The sequence below is a fragment of the Schistocerca nitens genome, chromosome 3 (assembly GCF_023898315.1).
Source record: "Schistocerca nitens isolate TAMUIC-IGC-003100 chromosome 3, iqSchNite1.1, whole genome shotgun sequence".
NCBI classification, from domain to species: domain Eukaryota; kingdom Metazoa; phylum Arthropoda; class Insecta; order Orthoptera; family Acrididae; genus Schistocerca; species Schistocerca nitens.
In genome coordinates this window covers 274,049,399-274,072,700 of record NC_064616.1, presented here as the reverse complement: position 1 = coordinate 274,072,700, position 23,302 = coordinate 274,049,399, and the positions used below count along the sequence as shown (strand labels likewise).

General features: G+C 36.7%; 1 protein-coding gene across 4 annotated transcripts in view; it reads right to left on the bottom strand.

Moving 5' to 3' along the window:
- Positions 1-22,197, bottom strand: part of LOC126248242 (probable histone-arginine methyltransferase CARMER) — a 105,980-nt gene extending 83,783 nt beyond the window's left edge. For all 4 annotated transcript variants that reach the window (XM_049949082.1, XM_049949085.1, XM_049949083.1 and 1 more), the window contains exons 1-3: positions 22,022-22,197; positions 11,848-11,979; positions 11,638-11,741 (exon numbers count right to left, since the gene is read on the bottom strand). In XM_049949082.1, coding sequence (XP_049805039.1) covers positions 11,638-11,741; positions 11,848-11,979; positions 22,022-22,154 — 369 coding nt within the window. In that variant the 5' untranslated portion in view covers positions 22,155-22,197. The remainder of the gene's footprint in view (positions 1-11,637; positions 11,742-11,847; positions 11,980-22,021) is intronic.
- Positions 22,198-23,302: the final 1,105 nt, after the last annotated feature.

Here is a 23,302-nt window from a genome sequence, read left to right as displayed (position 1 = left end):
GTCCGTCACTCTGGGAATGTATGGCAGAAAGGCCGTACCCGACAATTCTTTTTCCGGTTCCTTACTTCGCCGAGGGTTGGGCTCTGTTACACTTCTAATATAATTTGTGGAGTAACCATTGCTCCTCAGGACAGTTTCCAGGTGTTGCATTTCTCGTTTGAGGTGTTGCGGCTCACATATTCGTCCTGCTCTCGTTACGAGCGTACTAATCATGCCTCTTTTCTGGCTCGGGTGGTGGTTTGACAGTTTGTGCAGGTATCGGTCCGTGTGAGTCAGAAAAATCATTAGATGAACGTCGGCCGAAGAACCCGAGACAGAAGCCAATAGGCAGTTTGTCAATATACATAATGTTGCCACAAGAAAAGCAAAGCTTTCACATATAATACTGGTCTCTAAAGTTAATAAGCTACAAGAGGAGCTAAGTTTTTTCTGCGAGTGTTACACTTTAAGATATATCACACAAATGTGCCAGTAAAATTTTTAATAATGACAAATGTCTGATCTTCAGGGTTCGAAATTCTTCTAAATGGCTCGTCATCAAAGAGTTGATATTTAAATGAGAGTCAAACACTCTGTGATTTAAGAAATTCATGGTACATTCTCCACACACAGTTCAACTTACATAAAAGGATATTTACTTTTAAAGTAACGCTTTTCAAACCACCATTCACAATATTTTCCCGTGACCTGTTAAAAACAGGTTCGTTTCAGCAGTTACCAGAGAGCGCAGATAACAGGCGACAGGAAGCCCGTATGTACATACGTGTAAAACATTGAAAGATCATACATTATGTCATAAAAGAAACAAGACATCAGAGGATACTCCAAGAGCATCGGAATTTCGTGAACCGTACTAAAACGTGCACATTTAAAGTGCATACTTAAAGTGCACATTCATATGTTCAGATTCCCAATGAAGTAGACCTCAACATGATATCAAGCTTTTCAGTGTCGTTTTCGGGATGTAAATTTTCTTGGAGCATCAGTACTGTATTAAATCACTTTGGTTCTTTATTATGGCATAATGCCATACGTGCTAGAAGATGAAAACGTGCACTTGAAATGCAGCGAACTGTTGAAACTAGCCAGTACTGAGGAATTAAACATTTGGTTTTAAATACATTGACTGCCTCTGTGGCGAAGGTTAATAAAAGTCAAATTTCCTTAGCAAACAGACAAAAATAACTTCATTGTTCTGCAAGGAGATTAATGCTTGACTGTCAGAAAGGTGCAACTAAAATAAAATCTGAAACTAATGACATATTTTAGCCTTCCATAATTATGTGAATATATTTTAATTCACTTGATAGCTCCCGGCCACAGATATTCATTTTGTTTTCATTTGCTGTGAGGGTAAACAAAAGGGAGACAGCAAAATCATTAAATGTGAACACGGGTCATATGGAGACTACCCACTATAACTAAGACTGCTCTGCTATCAGCCCCGGATCTACGATATTTGCGAACCGAGTCAATACTATATATATATATATATATATATATATATATATATATATATATATATAAAATAATATCTTATTTTCAAAAATATATTCATCTTGTAGCACACATCTTTCGGAAAAGTCTGAAACATAAAACGTGTGTTCGAGGAAATGTAAGACATATTATTTGGTCTTTAAGTGTGCCAAAGTGCAGTATCACGCCTCTTCATAAAGCATTCTTTTATCGCATGTCACTGTATTTCGCTCTGTGGAATTTAAACATGTATATTTTGTAATGGATGCAATCAAATTGTATTCAGGACAGTGGAAATTTGAATGTCCTGTGGTGCCTCTCCTGATCCCAGTCGGTCGGTTTGACAGCCTGCCCCTCTTTTTTTATATATATAAAAAAAAAACTCACAATTAATAACGGATGGGATTATTTGTAATTGGGAGAACAAGAACTCTTCAGAAAATTTGCACTCTTTATTGCCCATTAGCTAATAACTTGCTGTATTGTGTGATGTAAAATCAAATATAGGATACATAAAACCAATAAAGACAAGAGATAAGCAAGAAATTGCACATTTCTTCAATCCTTAGCTCCTAGCATTTTTTCTCTCTCTAATCTTGCTACAGCTTTACATGGTGTGCTTTCCTTCCTGTGAAAGAATCTATTAACTCATCAAAGTTCGTCAAACGTTTTGCTACATGAAAAATCGAAATGTCGTTATCGAATACTGAAAAAGCTGTTAACACAAATCATACCCAAGACTCATGTGGTTTCTCGATCTGATTACGTATATTTTGTCATTGTCTGATAGATAAAACAAAATATGCCTTTCTAATATTGCAGCAATTTTGTAACACACACCAAATAGATGAGACTGTTTTGGCAAAAATGGCAATTTTTATAATGCGACAGAATATAATTCATGAAGTACCAATACCAAATGCCTATTAGGCCTACTACAAGCAAAAAGCTTTATGTTAGCAAATAGTTTCACATTTCATTCATACGCACCAGCTTCTCAAGCATGAGACTGAAAAGTAGTATTAAGAAATTTTTACATAAATTTGGAATTGTCTTATTCTTCCATAATTTGTGTGATGTCCCAGTTTCTTCTCCTTCCTCATTCTAACAAACAATCTTGTCATCACCAATTCTGTAGCTATTCCTGCCATTGTCAAAATTTGATCGCCGGTTACCTTCACTAACTCTGCCAGAATCACGGGTTTAGACATCCCGCGATTATTCTCCGGTTAGGCATTGTTACATGTTCAAACAACACTTTTCCGTGTTACTTCCAGAATAGAACTTAAACGGCTGCTAGCCAGGGACTGTACAACTGGTCCTTACTAGCGATCTGGCAAAAAAATTTTCTTCGAAATTTCCTTTTCTTGGATACACCGAGAAGATAATACGTAATCTTTCTCACCTGTTATTCCTGTCAGTCGTTTATTTCCATTTTGGTAGTCTGAATCTATGGATTTGGCTAGTAATTATAACAATGCTAATCATTCGCAAACCCAATAAACCGCAGAATCAGACAGCGATTAGCATTAATCCGTTCAGCCTTACTCTGCTCAGCTCATATAGCCCCGTCGCCTTTTGTCTGCAGAAAGTTTATTTATAGATGCAACGAGGATTCTCCTGATAGACTTCAGGTACACTATGCACGCATTCAAAAATCAACTTACGATTCATTCAGAAATCAACTTAAACTGTGTTTAAAGATGTTCAAAAACCAACAGGGAAGCACTTCAAAATCATGTGAATAATCAATAGACAAACATGCGCTGGATGCTAGACGCTTTGTGAAACAAGTTTTTTTTCCCTCAAGAATACGAATTTGGCACCCCCTTTTCCCGGTAGCATCTAGCTGCTTGCTGTGACTGCTTGCACAGCCAACAGCTAAATTCCTGTATGCAGAAGCGGGAGAATCTACTGCTCAAACACGAATCAACTGCGCATGCGCATGAGCCCGCTCGTAACTGCTAAAATGATTCAAATGTAAACAGCTGTGACTTCACGCTCATAGGAGGCAAATTGTTGTAATGAAGCACTGCATGGTCTTCCTAAAGCCTTTGACACATTTTGCTGTTGGCAGACGCTTGCGAGAGCACTGTGTGTTGTCGTCGTAAATGGCGCATTTCCTTTGTATTTTCATTTTTTTCTCTCGTTTACGTTTTATTGTTGAAGCATTATTCTGCAGTAGCGGGATACAGTAATATCCTTTGTTAGAGTATCGGTTCTTACCAGTCAAAATTACAAAAATTTAACTGAAAACTAAAACAATTAAAAATTCCCGGAATTCTAAAAAATTCACGGGTTTTTTCCCAGTTTTCTCCCGGATGAAAAAATTCCCAATTTTCTCCCGGATCTCCCGATTGTCCCGGGCCGTATACACCCTGTTTAACCCTATATCCTGCACCCATTTTGAAAATGCAAACACAGGTTTCTGTCAAGATTCTCAATGGCTGTCTTTAGATTCACTGGCTTTGCACTTAGATACAGCTTGAAGTTATCAGCATACATGTGCTATATGCAGCAGGATAAAACTGATAACGTAACTCACATACAATGAAAAGTGTATACAGCCTAATACTGAACCCTGTGGGAAGTCAAATACTATCTCCATCCATTGTTACTATAGGGTGACCAACACGGACACAATGCACTGCTGGAGATATGTCAGATATAAGTAAAACCACAACATTGCACTTTTTGAGAAATTTAGCCTGCTAAGTTTGGCAAGTAAAATATCGAACTCTACTATGTCTAACACTTTGCTGAAGTCCAAGAAGCACGTGGTAGTCACCTCTCCTGCATCGATGGCAAGCTTCAGGTCATCTGTTACCTTTATTAATACAGTGCTGCAATGTTTACCGAAAGTTGATTCGTATTCATCTAGTACGTTGTTTGCAGTTAGGCAATTTGTTAGCAAGTCATGGACTATATATTCTAAGACCCTGGACAGTGTAAGAAGAATGCAAGTAGGTCAGTAGTCAGGGGATCCTGGGGCATGTCATTTTTAGTTAGTGGCTTAACTAGTCCCTGTTTCCAGGCCCCAGGGGAAACGCTTGTGGTAAGGAGTCATAGAATATACCTGTTATAGTGAGAAGTAGTGGGACAATAATAGGCTGCTTCATTTGAACTGGGATGCCATGTCCACTAGGGTCTGATCTGATATGTATGACTGCTTTTTGGATGGTACTATAGGTAACATGCTTTAGATAGAATTTTTCATGGCTACAGTTTATTACCCCATGAAGAAATCAATGAGTCTCTGTTTTGTTTGCAGCTCAATTGTAGCTGCAGGTAATATGAAGCACCAGTTCAGTTCTTCGGCTAGGACAATGGGACCACTTCCAGCTTTTACTTTGCCTGTACCAATACCACACATTTTTCCACAGGACAGATGGTCTATTATTGTTGTATGTTAGTGTATGGGTATGCCTTAGTTTTGCATTTCTCACAGCTTGACTGTGTGTTCTGCATCTGCTTGTACTTGTAAGCAATATGATGTTGCACTTGGTATGTCCAATGTGCAGAATTTGGGACTGAGTCAAGATGCAGGTTTCCAACTTATTTTTCCAGTATTTAGACAAGGAGATTTGTCATACAACTGATTACGTATGTTAGTAAATCCATGAAGTGTTTTTTTTTTTTTTTTTTATCTCTGAGACAGGATTAGAAGACGTCCATGAAACTATTTCTTGCACCTTAGCTGCAAGCTGACATAAATTAATGTGTTTGAAGTCCAGGTATGTAGTTGTGGTTTCTATCTGGGACATTCTAGCAAGTACATCATGAAAATTATGTCCTGGGCAGAGATGCCAGGTGCAGATATTTGAGATGTACAAATTACTCTGGGGATTTCGTTGCAAATAGATCTACGAGAGTGTGATGGGTAGGGGCAAGCTCAGGTAGCAATACATTTGAAGAATGAAGCATCAACTTAATTTGTATAAAAAAATTTGTATCACCAACTATAATTACATGCTCGTATGTTGATTCAAGACTTGTATTAGCAGTTTCAAAGTAGGCAAACCTGTGTACTTTAGGAAGTTTATAGAAAACATGTATCAGGCACTTTCTGTTAAGAGATTTCATTTCCATGAACATATATTTCACTTGTTTATCTTAATTGTTGTTGAATGTGTGTAGCACAGTAGGTGATAAAGCAAAGCATATGTACACCCCCAAATGCCACCCCCTTGTCTGTTACATCTGTCTTGTCTTATAAAGATTTAGCCATCTACATTTACTGAACTTGTGGGAATACTTGATTTGAGACAGGTGTGTGTGTGTGTGTGTGTGTGTGTGTGTGTGTGTGTGTGTGTGGGCACACACGCAACATTGTGTTTGACACGTTCTGGTGACGACTGTGTGAGGATGCTGCTGTAGGAACACTTTTGACTCTGGATCAGCACTGGTGAGGGAACAAAACACGTGCTGAGGTCGGGGAATGCAGGTTCCTGGAAGTGAAAGCAGAAGATATCTTCAGGGAGTTGGAAGATTTTGTGACTATGGCCAGTAGGGTTTGGAACAGTCCAGCAATCAAACAGCCAACTAGTGACAGGACACTATACAATGTTAGTTTATGCTGATGGTCAAATGCCATCCTCTGCACATGCATCGAACCCCTGCTGGTTTTCCTGCACTGTGCCACTATTTTCTAGCTTTATTACTTCTCCATATGCAACAGGATGATCCACAGTCTCCCAGAGCTCCAGACATTACCTGACAGATAATTTAAAGGGGCGTTGACACTCATTTGAGGGACACCTAAAATTCCTTTACATCTTACTATTTTACTTGTTGAGTTCTATCTGCTAAGTAGTCATGAATTCAGTCACAAAGCTAGTCTGATAATCTGAACATACTTTGTTCACTAGGATGTAACATGCAACTTCAAATTCCTTCCATTAATCTGGGCACTGTTATCAACTGCCATCTGGATTTCAAAGGTGATCTAAGTTTCACAACATTATTGATGGTGGTATTAATGCTGATTCCTAAACATGAGATTGCCTGCCTGAAAACAGGAATGACATGCACCTTTATCCAGCTACTTGCTACCCTTTATTGTTCCAACCACCTACAATAAACTGCCGTTACAAGGAGAAAAAATTTCTTCATACAATCTTCATAGAATTATACAGGTGTATCATCTGGTATCAAGATGCGTTTTCTATGATGAATTATGTTAGTTAATTTTCTACTTTACAATCACTTACCTCAATATCTCTAATTTCAGCATTTGTACAACATAAGGAATCTTGTTATGGATCTTTTGCAGTGAACATTTTGGGAAGATCAAATTAATTATTTGAGCCTTCTATCACACTACTTCTAATTTTTTTCCCCTCAAATTCATTTAACATTTCTTGGATGGCCCTCTAACACTAATTTTGGATTTGTTTAGGTTTTCTGCATTCATCACAAAATTTCTTGCCAGACCTGCCCAAAGCATATTGTAAGTTGCTTTTGAACTGTATACAATGCTAATCCACAGAATTGCCTGTAGAGGTGACCAAATGATGTCGAATGCTCAAATCATTTGCATTCTGTTACTTTTAACACCTGCTAAGCAGAAATATTTCCCCTTTTTTTCAATTTCCTTTAATGCATATATTCATTGGTGCTATAACATTCTTATGTTCAACAAACTGAAAGTTCTCTTCAGTTACAAGGATATCCAAAACATTATCCCCTCAAACTGATTCTCCAACTGCAGAAGCTGTTTTCAGAAAAGACATTCAGAAGGATTACATACAAATTCCTGATCCTGCACCTATTGCAATAATTTAACTCTCCCAATCTATAGCTGGAAAGTTGTAATCTCCCCTACAAAACATTAAAAATCACAAAATGTATCCAAAACATTTTCCTAGTTTGCTGTAAAACATTCAGCTATCAACCTTCGTTGATGAAGCAACAGGAGGCTAACAAATAGCATATTTAGCTTCTCTGTGTTCTCAGTTTAATTCTTTAATTCATTGCAATTTTTGTGTTTGAGATGTATAGTAATGTGTTTTAGTAATGGTAATGTGTACATTCATGCAATCATCATTTGTTTGTTTTTGCATGGCCAGTAGCCAGTAACTACAGATCAATCAGTTGAGAGCATCCACTGCTGAAGCACCATGAGACTATCAAGTCACATATTTGACTTTTTCAGTTTTTAATCATAGTTTAATTCTCAAGTTACTAGCAGGAGGTGCTTGCTGACTGCATATGCAAGAGGAGCTGGCTGCAGTTCGTAAACAGCTGAAGATACTTATGACCATTCAGCCACCTGCAGACTGCTGCCTCAGGATGTGGCAGCAGCGGAGAAACTGGCACGTCACATGGGACATCTCTGGTGTCACTTGTTTCACCCACAGGCTCTGCCGTCAAGGCACCTTCCTGCATACCCGACATGGGATCCACACTCTGCAGGGTGAGTGGTGGGTTGTTATGTGGTCACATCACTCATCGTAGAATGTCTATGTGCAGACTCGCCATCTGCCCTCGCACATTCACTCTGCGAGTGGGCAGGTGGCCACTCCTTCAGCAGGGTCTGAGCAGATACAGGGGGGCAGGGGGTTTACTAGTTATCAGGATTTCCAATGTTAGGCACATTGTGGAGCCTCTTAGGGACATAATGTCCAGGGCCAGACAGAATTCCAACGTGCACTATGTGTTTGTGTGCCAGGTGGCCATATCTGAGATGTGGGGGAGGCTCTACCTACGGCTATTAAGGGTGCAGGGTGCCTTAAGATTGAGTTGTTGCAAATGTTATCACCAATTATGCCTGTCACTTGGGTTCTGAGAACATCCTCAAATTCTACTGGCAACTGGTGGAAGTGGTGAAAACTGCTGGCCTCACTTGCATGGTGCAAACAGAGCTCACAATTTGTAGCTATGTACCCATCGTCTATCAGGGTTCTTTGATTTGGAGCCCAGTTGGGGACCTCAACCAGAGGTTTCATTGATTCTGTGACAGTCATGGCTGTAGATTTCTGGGCCTGTGTTATAGCATGCAGAGTTGTAGGACTCCCCTTGATACTTAAGAGGAGCACTACAAAAAGGAAGCAGCTACTCGAGTAGTTGAGTACCTGCAGAGTACATATGAGTCTCTCTCTCTCTCTCTCTCTCTCTCTCTCTCTCTCTCTCTCTCCCTCTCTCTCTCTCTTTTTTGGCCAGGCAGTAGTTTGAGGTTCTCTGCTGAATGTTTGTAAGTCAATATGTGGGGAGCAATATCAGATCACATACAAAGTAGAGACACTTTGACTGTCGAAATTTTAACAGTGAGTTCTTTAAGTATTTGTAATTTCTGGCCCTCCAGAAAATTTCTTTTGCTCATATTATTCTCAGGACTAATAACTGGCTGAAACACAAAGTAAAAAGCTCCGAGATATTTAGCGATTCTTGGTATGTATATAGGAAAGACAGATTAGATGCCATAGGAGTGTGAGTTCATTGCAGTTGACAAAAATATTGTCTCCAATGCAGCAGAATTTGAGTGTGATAGTGAAATCATCTGCAAGAATGTAACAAGTCTAGGTCAAATCGAGTTAATTGTTAGACAGTTTTACCAGCCACCTATTTATGCCGTGATAGTTTGAGTATAATTAAAAAAGTCTACAGTCAGTAGCAAGTAAATACCCATGTCATTCAATACTAGTTGGAAGCAACTTTAACCTACTGTGTAGATATTGGAATGTCTATGGATTTACTGCAAGTGGCACGGGCTAACAGTCTTGTGAAGCACTTCTGAACATGTTTTCCGAAAAACTATCTTGAACAACTAGTTAGACAATCCACACACAATGGAAATATATTAGACCTTGTAGCTACAAACAAGCCTGACCTTATAGACAGTGTCAGAAACACGGATTAGTGCTCATGATGATATTGCGATGACAGTTACTACCATTAATAGATCTGTCAAGGTGGTCAGGAGAGTGTTTATGCTTAAAAAAGCATAAGCAATTGTTAGACTCCCACTTAGGCAGTGAATGGATATCATTTAGCTCCAGCATGGAAGATATACAGGGATTCTGGGCAAAGTTTAAACAGACTGTAAATCACACTCTGGAGATGTATGTGCCAAGTGAGTGGATTAAGGATGGAAAGGACCCACCATAGTCTAATAATCAGTTTCAGGGAACACTGAGGAAATAAAATATTGCACTCTTGGTTAAAAATAGTGCACAAATGCCAGCAGGCAAAAGTTAGTAGAAGTTCAAGCGCCCGAAGATCAATACACGCAGCATACAACAACCTCCACCATCATACCTTGCTCTTGCTGAGAACCCAAGACAATTCTGGTCATACATAAAATCACTAAGTGAGTCAAAGGCTTCATTCGGTCACTCATCGAGCAGTCTATGGAGACAACAGAAGATAGCAAAAGGAAAGCTGAAGTTTTAAATTTCATATTTAAGGAATCATTCATGCAGGAGGATCATACTAACATACCATCATTTCACTGTCGTACAGACTCCCACATGAAGGACTTAGAAATTTACATCTGTGGCACACAGAAGCAATTGAAAGATCTGAAAATATATGTTGTCAGGTCCACATGGAATCCCAATTCAGTTTTACTGAGAGTATTCTGCGGATCTGGCCCCTGATTTAGCCTGTGTTTATCGTGAATCTCTCACCCGGCGAAAAGGTCTCGAGCGATTGGAAAAAGCACAGGTAACTTATATATATGAAAGGTAAAAGAACTGAGTAACATAACTGCATACCAATGTCCTTAATGTCAGTATGCTACATAACTCTTGAACACAATCTGAGTTAGAATATAACCAACTTCCTTGAGACAGATAAGCTTCTACCCACAAGTCAGCATGGATTTAGGAAACACTGTTCATGCAAAACTCAGTTTGCCCTTTTCTCACATGATATCTTACAAACCATGGATGGAGGGCAACAGGCAGATTCCATTCTTCTAGATTTCTAGGAAACATCTGACATGGTGCCCCACTGTAGACTGTTGATGGAGGTACAAGTATATGGGATTGGTTCCAGATATGCGAGTAGTTCAACGAATTATGGAGTAATAGAACCCAGTATGCAGTTCTCGACATCAAGTGTTCATCAGACAATAATATCATCAGAAGTGCCCCAGGGGCAAATGACCTGATGAACAATTTATGGTTACTTGCTGATGGCAATGTGGTATATGGGAAGGTGTCATCATTGAGTGACTGTAGGAATAGAAAAGATGACTTAGACAAAATTTCTAGTTGTTGTGATGAATGGCAGCTTGTTCTAAATGTAGAAAAATGGAAGTTAATAAGGATAAGTAGAAAAAAAGCTTTGCTACACTTGACTATAACATTAGTAGTGAGCTGTCTGAAAGTCTCATCAATTAAATATTTAGGTGTAATGTTGCAAAGTGATACAAAATGGGATGAGCACACCAGGATTTCATTCACACAATAATAATCAAGTATACTTATTGCAAGACACTGCTTAACATTTCAAATAATGACCTTAGACTTTTATGGGCAACAAGTAAGATGTACCAACATAATCTGTCTGCTCACTAAGATTCATGATCCACTAAGATTCATGATCAAGCCACAGTGTTTATTCAAAATAAATTAAAGGTATACTGAAAGGTAACATATACTGTGCTCCACATCTTTTACTGTAGTTCGAAATAAGGCTGTTCCTCATAACAAACCTAAAAAGATAACCAACTCCACCTCTTGACGGGATATTACACCACGGTCTTAACAGGTCAACTGGATGGCCACAGTGCTTTTATCTTCAGTGTTATGGTCATTCTTATACTCATGAAACCACAATAAAATTATCATCAGTGCTTGTGCTCAGTCCCCATGGATTTCATCCAAATCAGTTTTTAAAACTGTTTCTTCCACATTTCACAGGATTTGCTAAAATGATCATTTCATAAGGCTATCAAATGATAACTGCCAGACATCTGACTCAAACTTACTCTATGACCTCTACAAAGATCTTGTTAATAAAAAAAAAAAAATCATGCCCTCTGGCATTTTACAAACCATGGAATTGGTCATCAACTTCAGTGATCTGTTCCTGCCACCATTATGAAAGTTTCTTCACAAATCACAACATTCAGATTATGTGCTTGGTGCCACTCTTAGAAGTACTTTAACACAATGCTACTGATTATTTCAATGTATTTGGTATAAAAAATTTCACCTGGAAATACTGCATGGCTGAAGAGTCTTCAGTGCGATCTGTAAAAACTGACGAATCCTTTCCAAGTTTTACTTTGCTTACAGCTTCGTGAACTGCTCTAGCATCTGAGGAACGAGAGAATAAAATCAAAGGATTAAGTCAACAAACTGGACTGACATGGCGGAACAGAAGCAGTAAACAACAAAATTGCATTGATGCAGAACTTCATACCTGCTACACTCTGAAATCTGAACAGGAGGCTCTCTGTATCAAAAGTGAATACATAACCTTGTGGTCCCACTCTAGCACATTCAGTTGCCCTCGAAATGGGATATTCACCAATGCTGTCGTAAGTACTCTCATCTGAAATAAAAAAAAAAGAACTCTTTGAAAATATACAAGACAGTTTATAAATGAAAAAAATACTTAAAACTTTTTGTTATCGAAAGATACGCGTTATGCACAAACCAAACCCTAGAACATACGATATTTACAAACTGAAGTGGGTTTTCTAATGCTATGATTTGCCTCACACTGCCATGATAAATGTCCTGCACCAGAACTCAACATTGAAATTTTGATTTCCAAAAGTTTCCTACCATGTAATTTAAAAAAAAAAAAAAAAAAAAAAAAAAAAAAATTAATCTGGAATTTTTAAGAAATTAAGAAAGTCTGACACAAACTTTAACAATGTCCTTCATACCAATTTGATCAGTGTAGGGTCAGCTGCAGTATTCAGCCCATTTGGCACATTTGTGAAACTTTCTCATACAACTATGAACTATGCTGTTTGAAATAGGTATATTGTTAAAATAATTCATACCATATGCTTTTGTTAGTAGGAAACTTTGCTTGATGAGTTCCCTGAAAAAATTGTACCTTGTGACATTAATGAAAGTGACAAGGAGTCTTGTATGTATGGGTCCACAACTGCTGCGAATTTCCTGTGTAGGTTGTTTTATTTTGAAATAAACACTATTTTTTGAGTTAGCTGTTAGCTAATTCCCCCCTCCACTTGAATATTTTACAGCTATCTCTTATTTTCATCACAGTGGAAAATTGTATGGATATAGCATCATATAATCGAACCATCAGTGTAGATGAAAAAACATTTGACGGTGTCCTTAATGGATCCTCGTAACCATTGTAATTGTGGGCATAACTACCTCATATGTCAAGCCCATACGTAAAAAAGAGAAAATTTGACCTTGATGCGAGTTTTGTCACTGTAGCTGCATACAAAACATTAAAATAGTTTCATGTAAGACTTAAACTGAGATTACACATGTTGTAAAACAGACCTGAAGTCCTAGTAGAGGTGTGCAACCATAACAACAGTAACTATGAAAGTGAGTTTACAAATGCTGATAAGTTGAATAAGTAATACAGATCCAGATCATATGCAAGATTCATGCCACCCACCAGCTCAAAAGTGTGCAGTATTGTACTGTGTTGGTGAAAATTAATTAACTTTGTTTTATTGAAAAATAATTATTTTAATTAACTTTGCATTGGATGTATGCCCCCTACTGAAACTATGATCATACCAAATATGGTTCTATATGACAACATACATGGTGCGTCTTTTATACTGTACTATACAAGTGACCTTGCACGTAAGTACTAATTGAGCTTTTATTATTTTATATTAATATCTGTATTTTACACATTATCAGAAGAGCTGCCCCGTACCAATACAAGCTTATGTTATGACTCTGTTAGCAGTGCCTTGACAATGTCACTGTATTCAGCTATTGGTTAAGTCTATTTTTTGTATACGACATGTTTTGCTTGACCTTTGTACAGACATTATTCAGCATACTTGACAATGCATGTAATGATCTTGGATGGTATGTATTCATGTTCTTCAAAAATTGTGTACAATTAATTTCATTTGAGATTTATATAATCTCAATTATTCGGTTAGGCTGTATTGTACGATATTATGAACACTTCTCTTTACCTGTCACCAGGTCATCTGGTGATGGACTATGCTCAAAACACGTCATGAGCACAAGAAAGGATTCAGTACCATCTGGATCTATATATCTTATGCGACTTAGAAGCACTTTTAAATTCACTTTCATTGAAATTACACATGGATGCTGCCACATGTCTTCCCCAAACTGATGTGTGGAATATATGACACTACATGCTTAAAATTAATGTTAGGAAAGGAACAGAGGTAGCTTGAAAATGTCCAAGGGGTTAAATTAGCTAATTGCTAAATCATGAAATACTGATTATTTCAAACTGAAACAGTCCATGCAGGAAGAAGACTTCTCTCAGGGAATTCAGAGCAGCTGTGTGCCCATAGATGAGAATAAGTATTTCACATTTTACATTTATATATTTTGTATGGAAAGTGTTTAACTTCTACAAAACTGATGCAAAAGTGCATATAGGATCTGACTGTTTCACCTAGTTCATGCAACTTCATACAAATAATTAAGATGCACAGAACAATTGTTCCAACTAGATATATCATTTAGGCATGTTCATAACTTCCGTATATATAGTATGTGATCCATGCATGTACCAGATCTAGTTGGAAAATTTTTAAATTACTTCATGAACTTTGGCTAATCGAAAGTACAGTGTGGTACTTTGAACTAAGTCAAAATGCTGGCTTTCTTTGAAGATAAGAAGTGCTACCCATATTTTAGCCCAAAACACAAGAAAATTAAAAAATGCTCAGCAACTTTTTTTTTCCCCCAGCACTTGGCAACATCTGAAATCAATACTGAATGTCAGCACTTCTGTTTTGTTTGCTGTGCTATATGAATTCTACAAAAATGAATGATGCATTTTCTATACTGTGTGATACACAACACGGGGCTAGTATTGAGAAGCTGCTGTGGCTGAACATACCAATACTGAACGTCAGTGTGCAAACAAGAACAGAACAGGAAACTGATAATATTTTACTTTGTATTATTTTCTGAAATATAGGTTGTGTTGAGACTGATCTGCCGCATTGGCCTAGGTTAAATTTAAATTGACTTACTAAATCCAACAAATGCAAGATCGTGAGACTCACCATAATTTTACACTTATTGGATTTCAATGGATGTTTCCTGTTTGCCATTTTCACAATTTCATAGGCAAAAATAGATAGGTGATATCAGAAGGTGTGTCAGCAGGTTAAATATTTCTAAAAAGCTAATTAATTTGCAGTTACAAGAAACAAGTATTCATTAAGTCTGAATGTCCATTTCTATCTTCATTTGTGCTCAACATAAAGGTAACAGCTCTGTTTCTCATGTTAGCACAATTACAATAGCAAAGTGCAGCTTAATCCTCAACAGCACAGTGTCGCAACTTTTCTCTACCACTATCCATATCCTAATACGAATACGAAATTTATGCATACAAATTTCTCAGTAACAGTATAAGCTGACAAGCAGATTTCACCTAAACACATGAAAGATTTTCTGTTAAATTAGTAATATAACTTGTGAACCAGAATGTCAATCACTGAGTAACGAACAAAGATTGTCACATAATTCACAAGGAATTTTTATCTTCTGTCTCACTACACAGTCTGTCAATAAATTTGCTGGCGGCTGAAGTAGCATGGTACACGCCACTTTGTTAAAGGTAGTGTCAGGCTCATAATATTTCTGCAAACATGAAATGTGTGACCAGAAATTTATTCCACATCCTGGAAGCAGTTTATGATATTAATGAATAATCTCACTTAACGGAGCAGCTAATCCAATCTGTGACAATACGTAACTGAAAAAAGATTCCACCAGCCCAGGTGTGTTTCCTACTCTGGAGATCTAAATTACCTTCAGTGTCAAACATCTTCATACAACTTCATGCCAATTTAATAAAGAACAAATCAAGATTATGTACACAAAGTGTGTAATGGCCAAATTCAAGTGGGAGCAGCTTTTGTATTGCAGACCTGTAGCCCTCCAACTTCCATGTGATTCGTTTGCTAAGAAAACATCTCAGGGGGAAGCACAGCAGCTCTAATGACAAACTGGAGGCCAACAATGAATGACTGGCTCCTGTCACGGCTGCAGGAAATCCGTAAGAAGGAAATCCTCCTGCTCATTAAAAAATGAGATGGCTGTGCTCAGGGCTCTGGCAACTACATTTGAATGCAGACTTCAATGTTACCCACACTGTTGTTTCTTATCTTATTCTGAACACCCCTCATCCTAATATCACTATAGGCTTCAAATATTTTTCTGCCTTTTTAACAGTTTTCAATACATTGGGACCAAGTGATGGAAAAGCAGATGAATTAATGCGCTGACAGATAAATGGTGATAATTTTACATTATCAGAAAGTAGGCCATGACAATAATATTTTTGTTGATACAAATCAAAATGATACCTAGAATATGCTAGAGAAACATTTTTCACAGAAAATTTGATGTTACATACTGGGTGTAAATTATTAAGGGAAGAGTCAGCAGTGGATATAAACATGTCAGAACTTATTGACTGCCACCCATGTAAAAAAAGAAATGTAGATGATTGAAGAGTGTCAAAAGCACAAGGAATATCTGCGATAAAATTCAGAAAAACAACAACAACAATGTTGTCATCACAGCTAAAACATTTATCAGGTTTGAGACGTTATTGTCTCATTGATTTCCAAAATAACTAATAGTGTGTTACTCAGTTGTAACTATTGAAAAAAAGAGATAGTAATCAACCTATGTCTGATCACCCTATTGAGATTAATGTAAACTTATTTAGGCAAATGGCTCTGAGCACTATGGGACTTAACATCTATGGTCATCAGTCCCCTAGAACTTAGAACTACTTAAACCTAACTAACCTAAGGACAGCACACAACACCCAGCCATCACGAGGCAGAGAAAATCCCTGACCCCGCCGGGAATCGAACCCGGGAACCCGGGCGTGGGAAGCGAGAACGCTACCGCACGACCACGAGATGCGGGCATTTAGGCAAATAAAAGCTACAACTTTAAAACTGCCACATCCAACTTCGAGAGGAAGTATTCAAAATGAATACTGAATACATCCGATTCATATAGCGATCTGAAATTTAATTTAATCAGCCCAGGTGTTTATTAGTTATGACACTGTATAAAACACCAAAAAGTGAAAGGATATGCTAGATGTAGACAGAATTAAAAAGGTTGTTGAATGGTGAATGCAATAATACACTACAGGGAACTAAAGAAGTAAGACAGATTAGTAAAATTCCTTAAGTGAAGCACACTGAGGAATTCAGATAGCACAGATAATAACAAAAGGTTTTGAAAACCACAGTGATTTAAAACACAAGAATACAAACAGAAAAACACTTTTCTACAGAAGTTTCAAGGACAAATCTTAATGTAGCAGGCAAACATTTGCTTCAAAAGATGAAACTGATCAAACATGTTTTGAATACCATGACAACAGTCACGTACCACAAATGTGTTTTAAGGCCCTTGTAAATGACCAAACAATTTGTCAAATTTTACTATAGTTGCCAAAATTTGACTGTGTACAGTGCTGTTTGATGTGTGTGCCAGAAATTCTGATTGACAGAAAATTTGACAATATGGCAAACATTGTTAGTGTTGATTTTTCACTGTATAAGCTTTGTGAAAAATTGTTTTATTTCAATTCATTGCAGTGTATCATGACTTTCCACAGCCATAGAAATTACGATCAAGGATAAAAACAAAATAGCAGTGGTAAGTACCAAAATGGTAGAGGTATTACCTATCCCCGTGCATATTATGCAGGAAGAGGTTAAGAGGAATATCAATATTCTATGTACAGCATACAAAGAGGAGTGCAATAAAAATAGAAAAATCTAAGTTCTCTGGTTCTTAAACGGATCATGTAGGCTATATGTTCCCACACTGCCATATCTTAATGAACTGTCTTTGGAGGACCTAGTAGAGGAGAATGAATTTTCGCATACTTGTGTATTATTCTTCAATGTGAGGGCAAAGTAACTCTAAACAAATCATTAAAATTTCCACTGTATAATTGCAGAAAATTGATGCAATCAACAGGTTCCAAGAGTAACATTCCCTTTAACAGGTTTTAATGGGTGGAGATGCTTTATCATTACTACATTACATTGCACTGTATTAATACTTGTTCCATAGATCATGAATACAACATCTCGTAATAATGTGGGAAGTCAGTTTAACGTAAGGTTTCTTTATGTTATGTAATTTTTAATTAATACCTAAAACTTCATCTATTCAGTAGTAGTTGTTGTCATTCTGTAATTATTTTAATTTGTTTTTTAAATGCTATCTGTCAGACTTTTAATGCTATTTGGTAAAGGACCAAAGACTTTTGTGGCAGCATAATTCAACCCCTGTGCCAAAGTCAGATTTAAACTAGAATAGTAAAACTTATTATCCTCTCTTCTAGTCTTGCAGCTATGCAATTTGCTATTGTTTTTGAATTGGGCTGGGTTATTGGCACCTAATTTCTTAAGTGAATATTGTGAAGGTACTGTGAATAAACCCAATTCCTTAAATAAATAAATATCTGCATGGTGATCTCCAGTGGGCTCCAACTATTATTCCGATTACACACTTTTGTGGAATGAATACTTTCCTTCTCAATGATGAATTATCCCAAAATACGTCATATGAAAGCAGTGAATTACAACAGGCACAATAGTTTAATTTACTGATATGGTTATCACCAAAATCTGCAATAACCCTTATAGAATAAATAGCTGAACTCAAACAATTCAGCAGATCATAAATGTGTTTCTTCCAATTCAATTTCTTAACAGTGCACAAAACTGGGAAGTTTGAACATTCTGCTTTACCAACATACTTCTGTTCAAAGTCTATGTTTATCAATAGTGTTATGCCATTTACGGTACAGATCTGTACATATTGAGTTTTCTCAAAATTTAGTGGGAATCCATTTGCAGAGAACCACTTAATTTTGTGAAAGGCATTTACAGTTTCCTTAGTTAATTCTTGTTTGCTGAGTGGGATTACTGTACTGGTATCATCAGCAAAAAGAACTAACTTTGCATCCTCATGAATATAGAGTAGCAAGCTATTAATATATATTGGGGACAATAAGGGACACAAGATTGAACATTGTAGGACACTGTTCTTGATACTTCCCCACTTAGGTTGGTTGGTTTTTGTAGACTATCTGTATAGTTAATTTCAATCTTCTTCATTCTTCAAGTTTAATTCATATTTAACCATTTGTGAACTGTACCACTCATACCACAATAGGTAAGCTATCTAGAAGATTTCCACGATTCACACAGTGATAAAAAAAAAAAAAAAAAAAAAAAAAAAAAAAAAAAAACAATGGGTGATGTTCAATTGTCAAAAGCCTTTAATATTTGTTCAGTGAAAGCATATATAGCAATTTCTGTTGAAAAGCCACTTTGAAAACCAAACTAACATTCTGTTAGTACTTCATATTTACAAACCTGCATTTGTAGCCATTACCCCTAGTGTCAAAATACAGTACACTCAAACAGTAACTGCTTCAAAAGTCAGAATAAACTGACAAGTGCTGTATGTATGTATGCATGTGTATGAACTTGTTTGACAAATTCGTGACTAAACAACATAATATTCAAAATTTTCTCAAATATAACAAAATTTTTAATACTCTACAATTTTTTGAGTATAGAATAAAACAGTATAATACATTCACATCAACACAGTTTATTCAACAAAGTCTCAAAATGGAAAAGTAGTATATAACATTATGAACACTCTTAGAACTAAAGATATGTTGCAGATTTAATGTTCCGCTGATTAACAACAAAATAAAGCCAGCAATGACCAAACGAAATATTTCTAAAAGTGTGACATTTTAGTCATCGTCATGAATTGTACAATAGCATGAACTGTCACAAGTGAAGATTCAGATGTAAACATTGGAAGTCAACCATGATGACATGTAGGGAAAACTACCGAAATAGCCACATCACTATCAGCAGAATTTCTATAGGACATGTAAATTTAAATTTGTTGAATGCTTTCACTTAGCCAATGTTTAAGTTTATCAGCATTCAGATATTCGATGGTCTACGGCAGTTTATTTTGCAGTAAATACTTTTACCAAATCTGAACACATAATATATAATTACTACTACTTTATTGAGTAAAACAAATAACATATTCTAATGTAACAAATAATGTATTACATCTAAAAGATCCATAAATAATTTTTTTAAAATATAGTGGGAGTCTCAGGAAACATTAAGTGCTTCACTCTAAAAATGAAATAGAAGAAACCACACACTGCCATTTTCATGTACCAAAATATATTTTGGGCCTCATGTTTAACGTGACTTGATAATTTATACAAGTCAATGTTAATGTTGGTTTCCTGTTTCTGTTTGTTTAATTAATATATCCACCACTCAGCATTTGCACACTATACCAGGACAATATCAACGTTTATTGAATAAACAAGTCTCACAAATTACTTAGCAATTTAGATTACAACAGTTTTTGAATTCAAGAGTGTGAACCACTTTCACAGACATTTCTTTTTTTTATTTTTCAAGGCATTTAGCGAGACATAATGTGTCAATGAAGGTAATATATTGGATAGATTTGTATCTGTACATCCGTAACTATTGTTTTCTTAAGTCAAATTGTTGATATATCACTCTTTGAAGTTGTTATATTTATTTACAGACTATCTTGAGTTATACCTACACATTTTTCTTTCCTATACAAAACTACATTTCCTGTAAAAAAATTTTTTGGGTTCCCCATGAGATTTGCACCACAAAACAATTTTGATATGGAGGGGGGAATCAGAAGGAATTAAACAATAGTTTTTTTTTTTTTTTTTTTTTTTTTTTTGAAAACTGTTCATATTTTACTCAAAAGTTTCACATTCTAACTAGGTATTACATAACTTACGGTACTCCCAATTTTGTAATTACAGTTTGCATACATCTTACCAATGTTACATCTTCTGCAATAAGCATAGATTTACAGGGCATGTTACTGGGTAGCTCATTTACAAAGTATTATAAATACTAGTGCCCACATACTGTTCCTTTCAGAACAGTGAGAGTAACATTCAAGAACTGACTTCATTATTTAGTTTAGTTTCTGCATTTTCCAAATATCACCCACACAACAACCCACCATGATGTGGAACATGTCATAGGTTTACAAACAGTTATTTCTCTGTGAAAACTTGCTACATCATGGTCATTTACAGAGCTGGAATTTAGTAATCTTAATCTGCAACAAAATTCAATAAATGTAACCCACCCATGTACACATAACTTTTTCTTGTTTATGAGATTTGACCCAATTGTAAAGGATGGAAAAGGAAACTGGCAATGCCCAGTTTCAATGGTACTATCCGGGCATTTTCCTGGAGTGATTTAAGGAAATCACAGAAGACATCTGGCCAGCCATTTGCAGATTTCAACTGCCATCCTCCCAAATGTGAGTCCAGTGTTCTAACCATTGGGCCACCTCATTCAATAGGTGTAAAGTGGGCATTACTGTCTTCAACAGCAAGCACCGTGAGTGAATGGCACCACGTTTGTTTCCAAATGAGACACACACAGTATACCATCGACACTATCTGTGCAGATATTTTTATTGCACTACAGATACAAAAATAAATGTGAATCAGAAATTACTCTGTAATGAGCAACAGGAGACCAACATCTCTTGTACCAAACTATTCAGAAAATATCCGTGAACAACCTGCTGTTCAGACATGGACAAGCTCAAAATATTCCTCTGAGTGCTGGTTCATTACTATGAAACTGCAACTATGCTACAGGAGATCCCTCGCATATCCACAATACGAATAGGCCAAACATCAGCCACTTCATACGTAAAGAAGAAGTGCTGTCAATTACACTTCTTTCATCCAAAATCTGAAACGAAAGTTCACTCAATAAACAAGTCGCTGAAGTCGCGCTCTGACGTTTCTCGCCTCTGGTATTACCAAGCAACAGTCAAAATACTGTTTCGCAAAAATCAGAGTTAATCATATGTCGTCAACGTTATTGTTAGTACCTATACACTACAGCTGTTCACGACCAATAGTAATCACTTCAAGACGACGCTCTTCAAACTAGAACTTTCCTTTTTAACAAAGATATTTCTAATGCGCTCCGAATGTTCAGTTTTACATACGAAATATTTTCCACAGTACAATGGCCTTAAATGTTTAATCTCAAACTTTTCTAAGAAATTTCGATAAAAGTAAGTTTGCTTGGTTTGTACCGGTATCCAAGTCTCAGAGTGAGTTTCAGTGACTACTAGAGAAATAAAGGAATTGCGATGACTAAGAACGTCCTTATGCATAACTTGGAGAATAACTGAACAAAACTGCTCTTTTTTCCTATACTTTTCTCTTCAAAAAGACGCGTCGGATACACACAATGAGATGTTTGGTACAAGAGAATTTAAAGAGAAATAAGACTGATTACCTTTCCGAATTTTTGCGCTGAGGCCCTGAGGATCGTAATCCAGCGTAACAACCACCGAATGTTCATATTTTGGCACAAATTCACACGTAGTAGTAGCGCACAAGACATTCACCCTGCGAAATATCTGCGCCATTTTTCGTATTAGATAAGATAGCGTGACACTAAGCTTATGCCTACAAGCTCGAAGCAGTGCAAAGAACTTCAAATACAATGCTGCAATGATGAACTTGACCACAGTAAATTATCCGCATATTTACGATGGGATCTCAGATACTGACCTATAGACATGGAGGTATAATAGTAATTGTACCCCCATGTCTATAGGTCACTCATATTTGGTCAATTTGTTTGCAGCATTTAAGTGCTAGGGGCCAACTGTAAGACGCCGCATAACTGCTGTATACAGTATTACAAGAATTTCGACGTAAATCAGATGCATTCTTCTTTACTTATTTGTTTACCTCGAACACTTGGATTATTTTGGCGGTGTTATTGAATATTTTAGAATGTAAACAAACAATAAAAAGAAACAGAAACAAGGCATTTGCAGAAAAAAAGTTTTCAACATGTACGAAAAACCAAAAATATCTTATGGAATCAAATTTATTGATAGGCAATAAAATTCGCAAAATTAAGGAAGCAACGTACTTTGTATCTTCTCAGTGTCCATTATGATAATAAATTTTATTAAGACACGTTACATGTATAAAAGAACTTATCTCTCTTCGATGTAGGCCTATGCTTTCAAAAACAGACTGTACACTTGATGGTCCAACAAATTCTTATCACTGTATTTATTTAGTCACGACAACATTTTTATAAACGCTTATCATCTCACGTTCAGCATATAATCTATACACGATTCACACCCGTGATCAAATTCATTTGACAAAAATGAGTGCATGATAGTGGCAGCATTTTTCTTAGGCGAATCTATGTATGATAATCTAAGGACATAGTGCAGCTACTCGGCGCAGATTTTATGCTGACACAGATGCGTTTCATAATTTTGGCGTCGCTGAGAAGTTCCTTCTTGTATTTCTCTTGCCAGAATATTGCAGATAATTTTCCGATATATGAAAGCAAAAATTGATTTATAGCCAATTTACACTAGTCATCAAGGCAATGGCAGGCGACATCACTGTCAAATGGTGGAATATTCCAACTAGATGGAACGTCCAAGCAGCGTCACTTTGCTTAGCCCACCACCAGACACTGACGTTGGGTGATAAAATACCCTGTGTGATTCAAAAAGCCAGAATATAATATCAGAACTAAGGA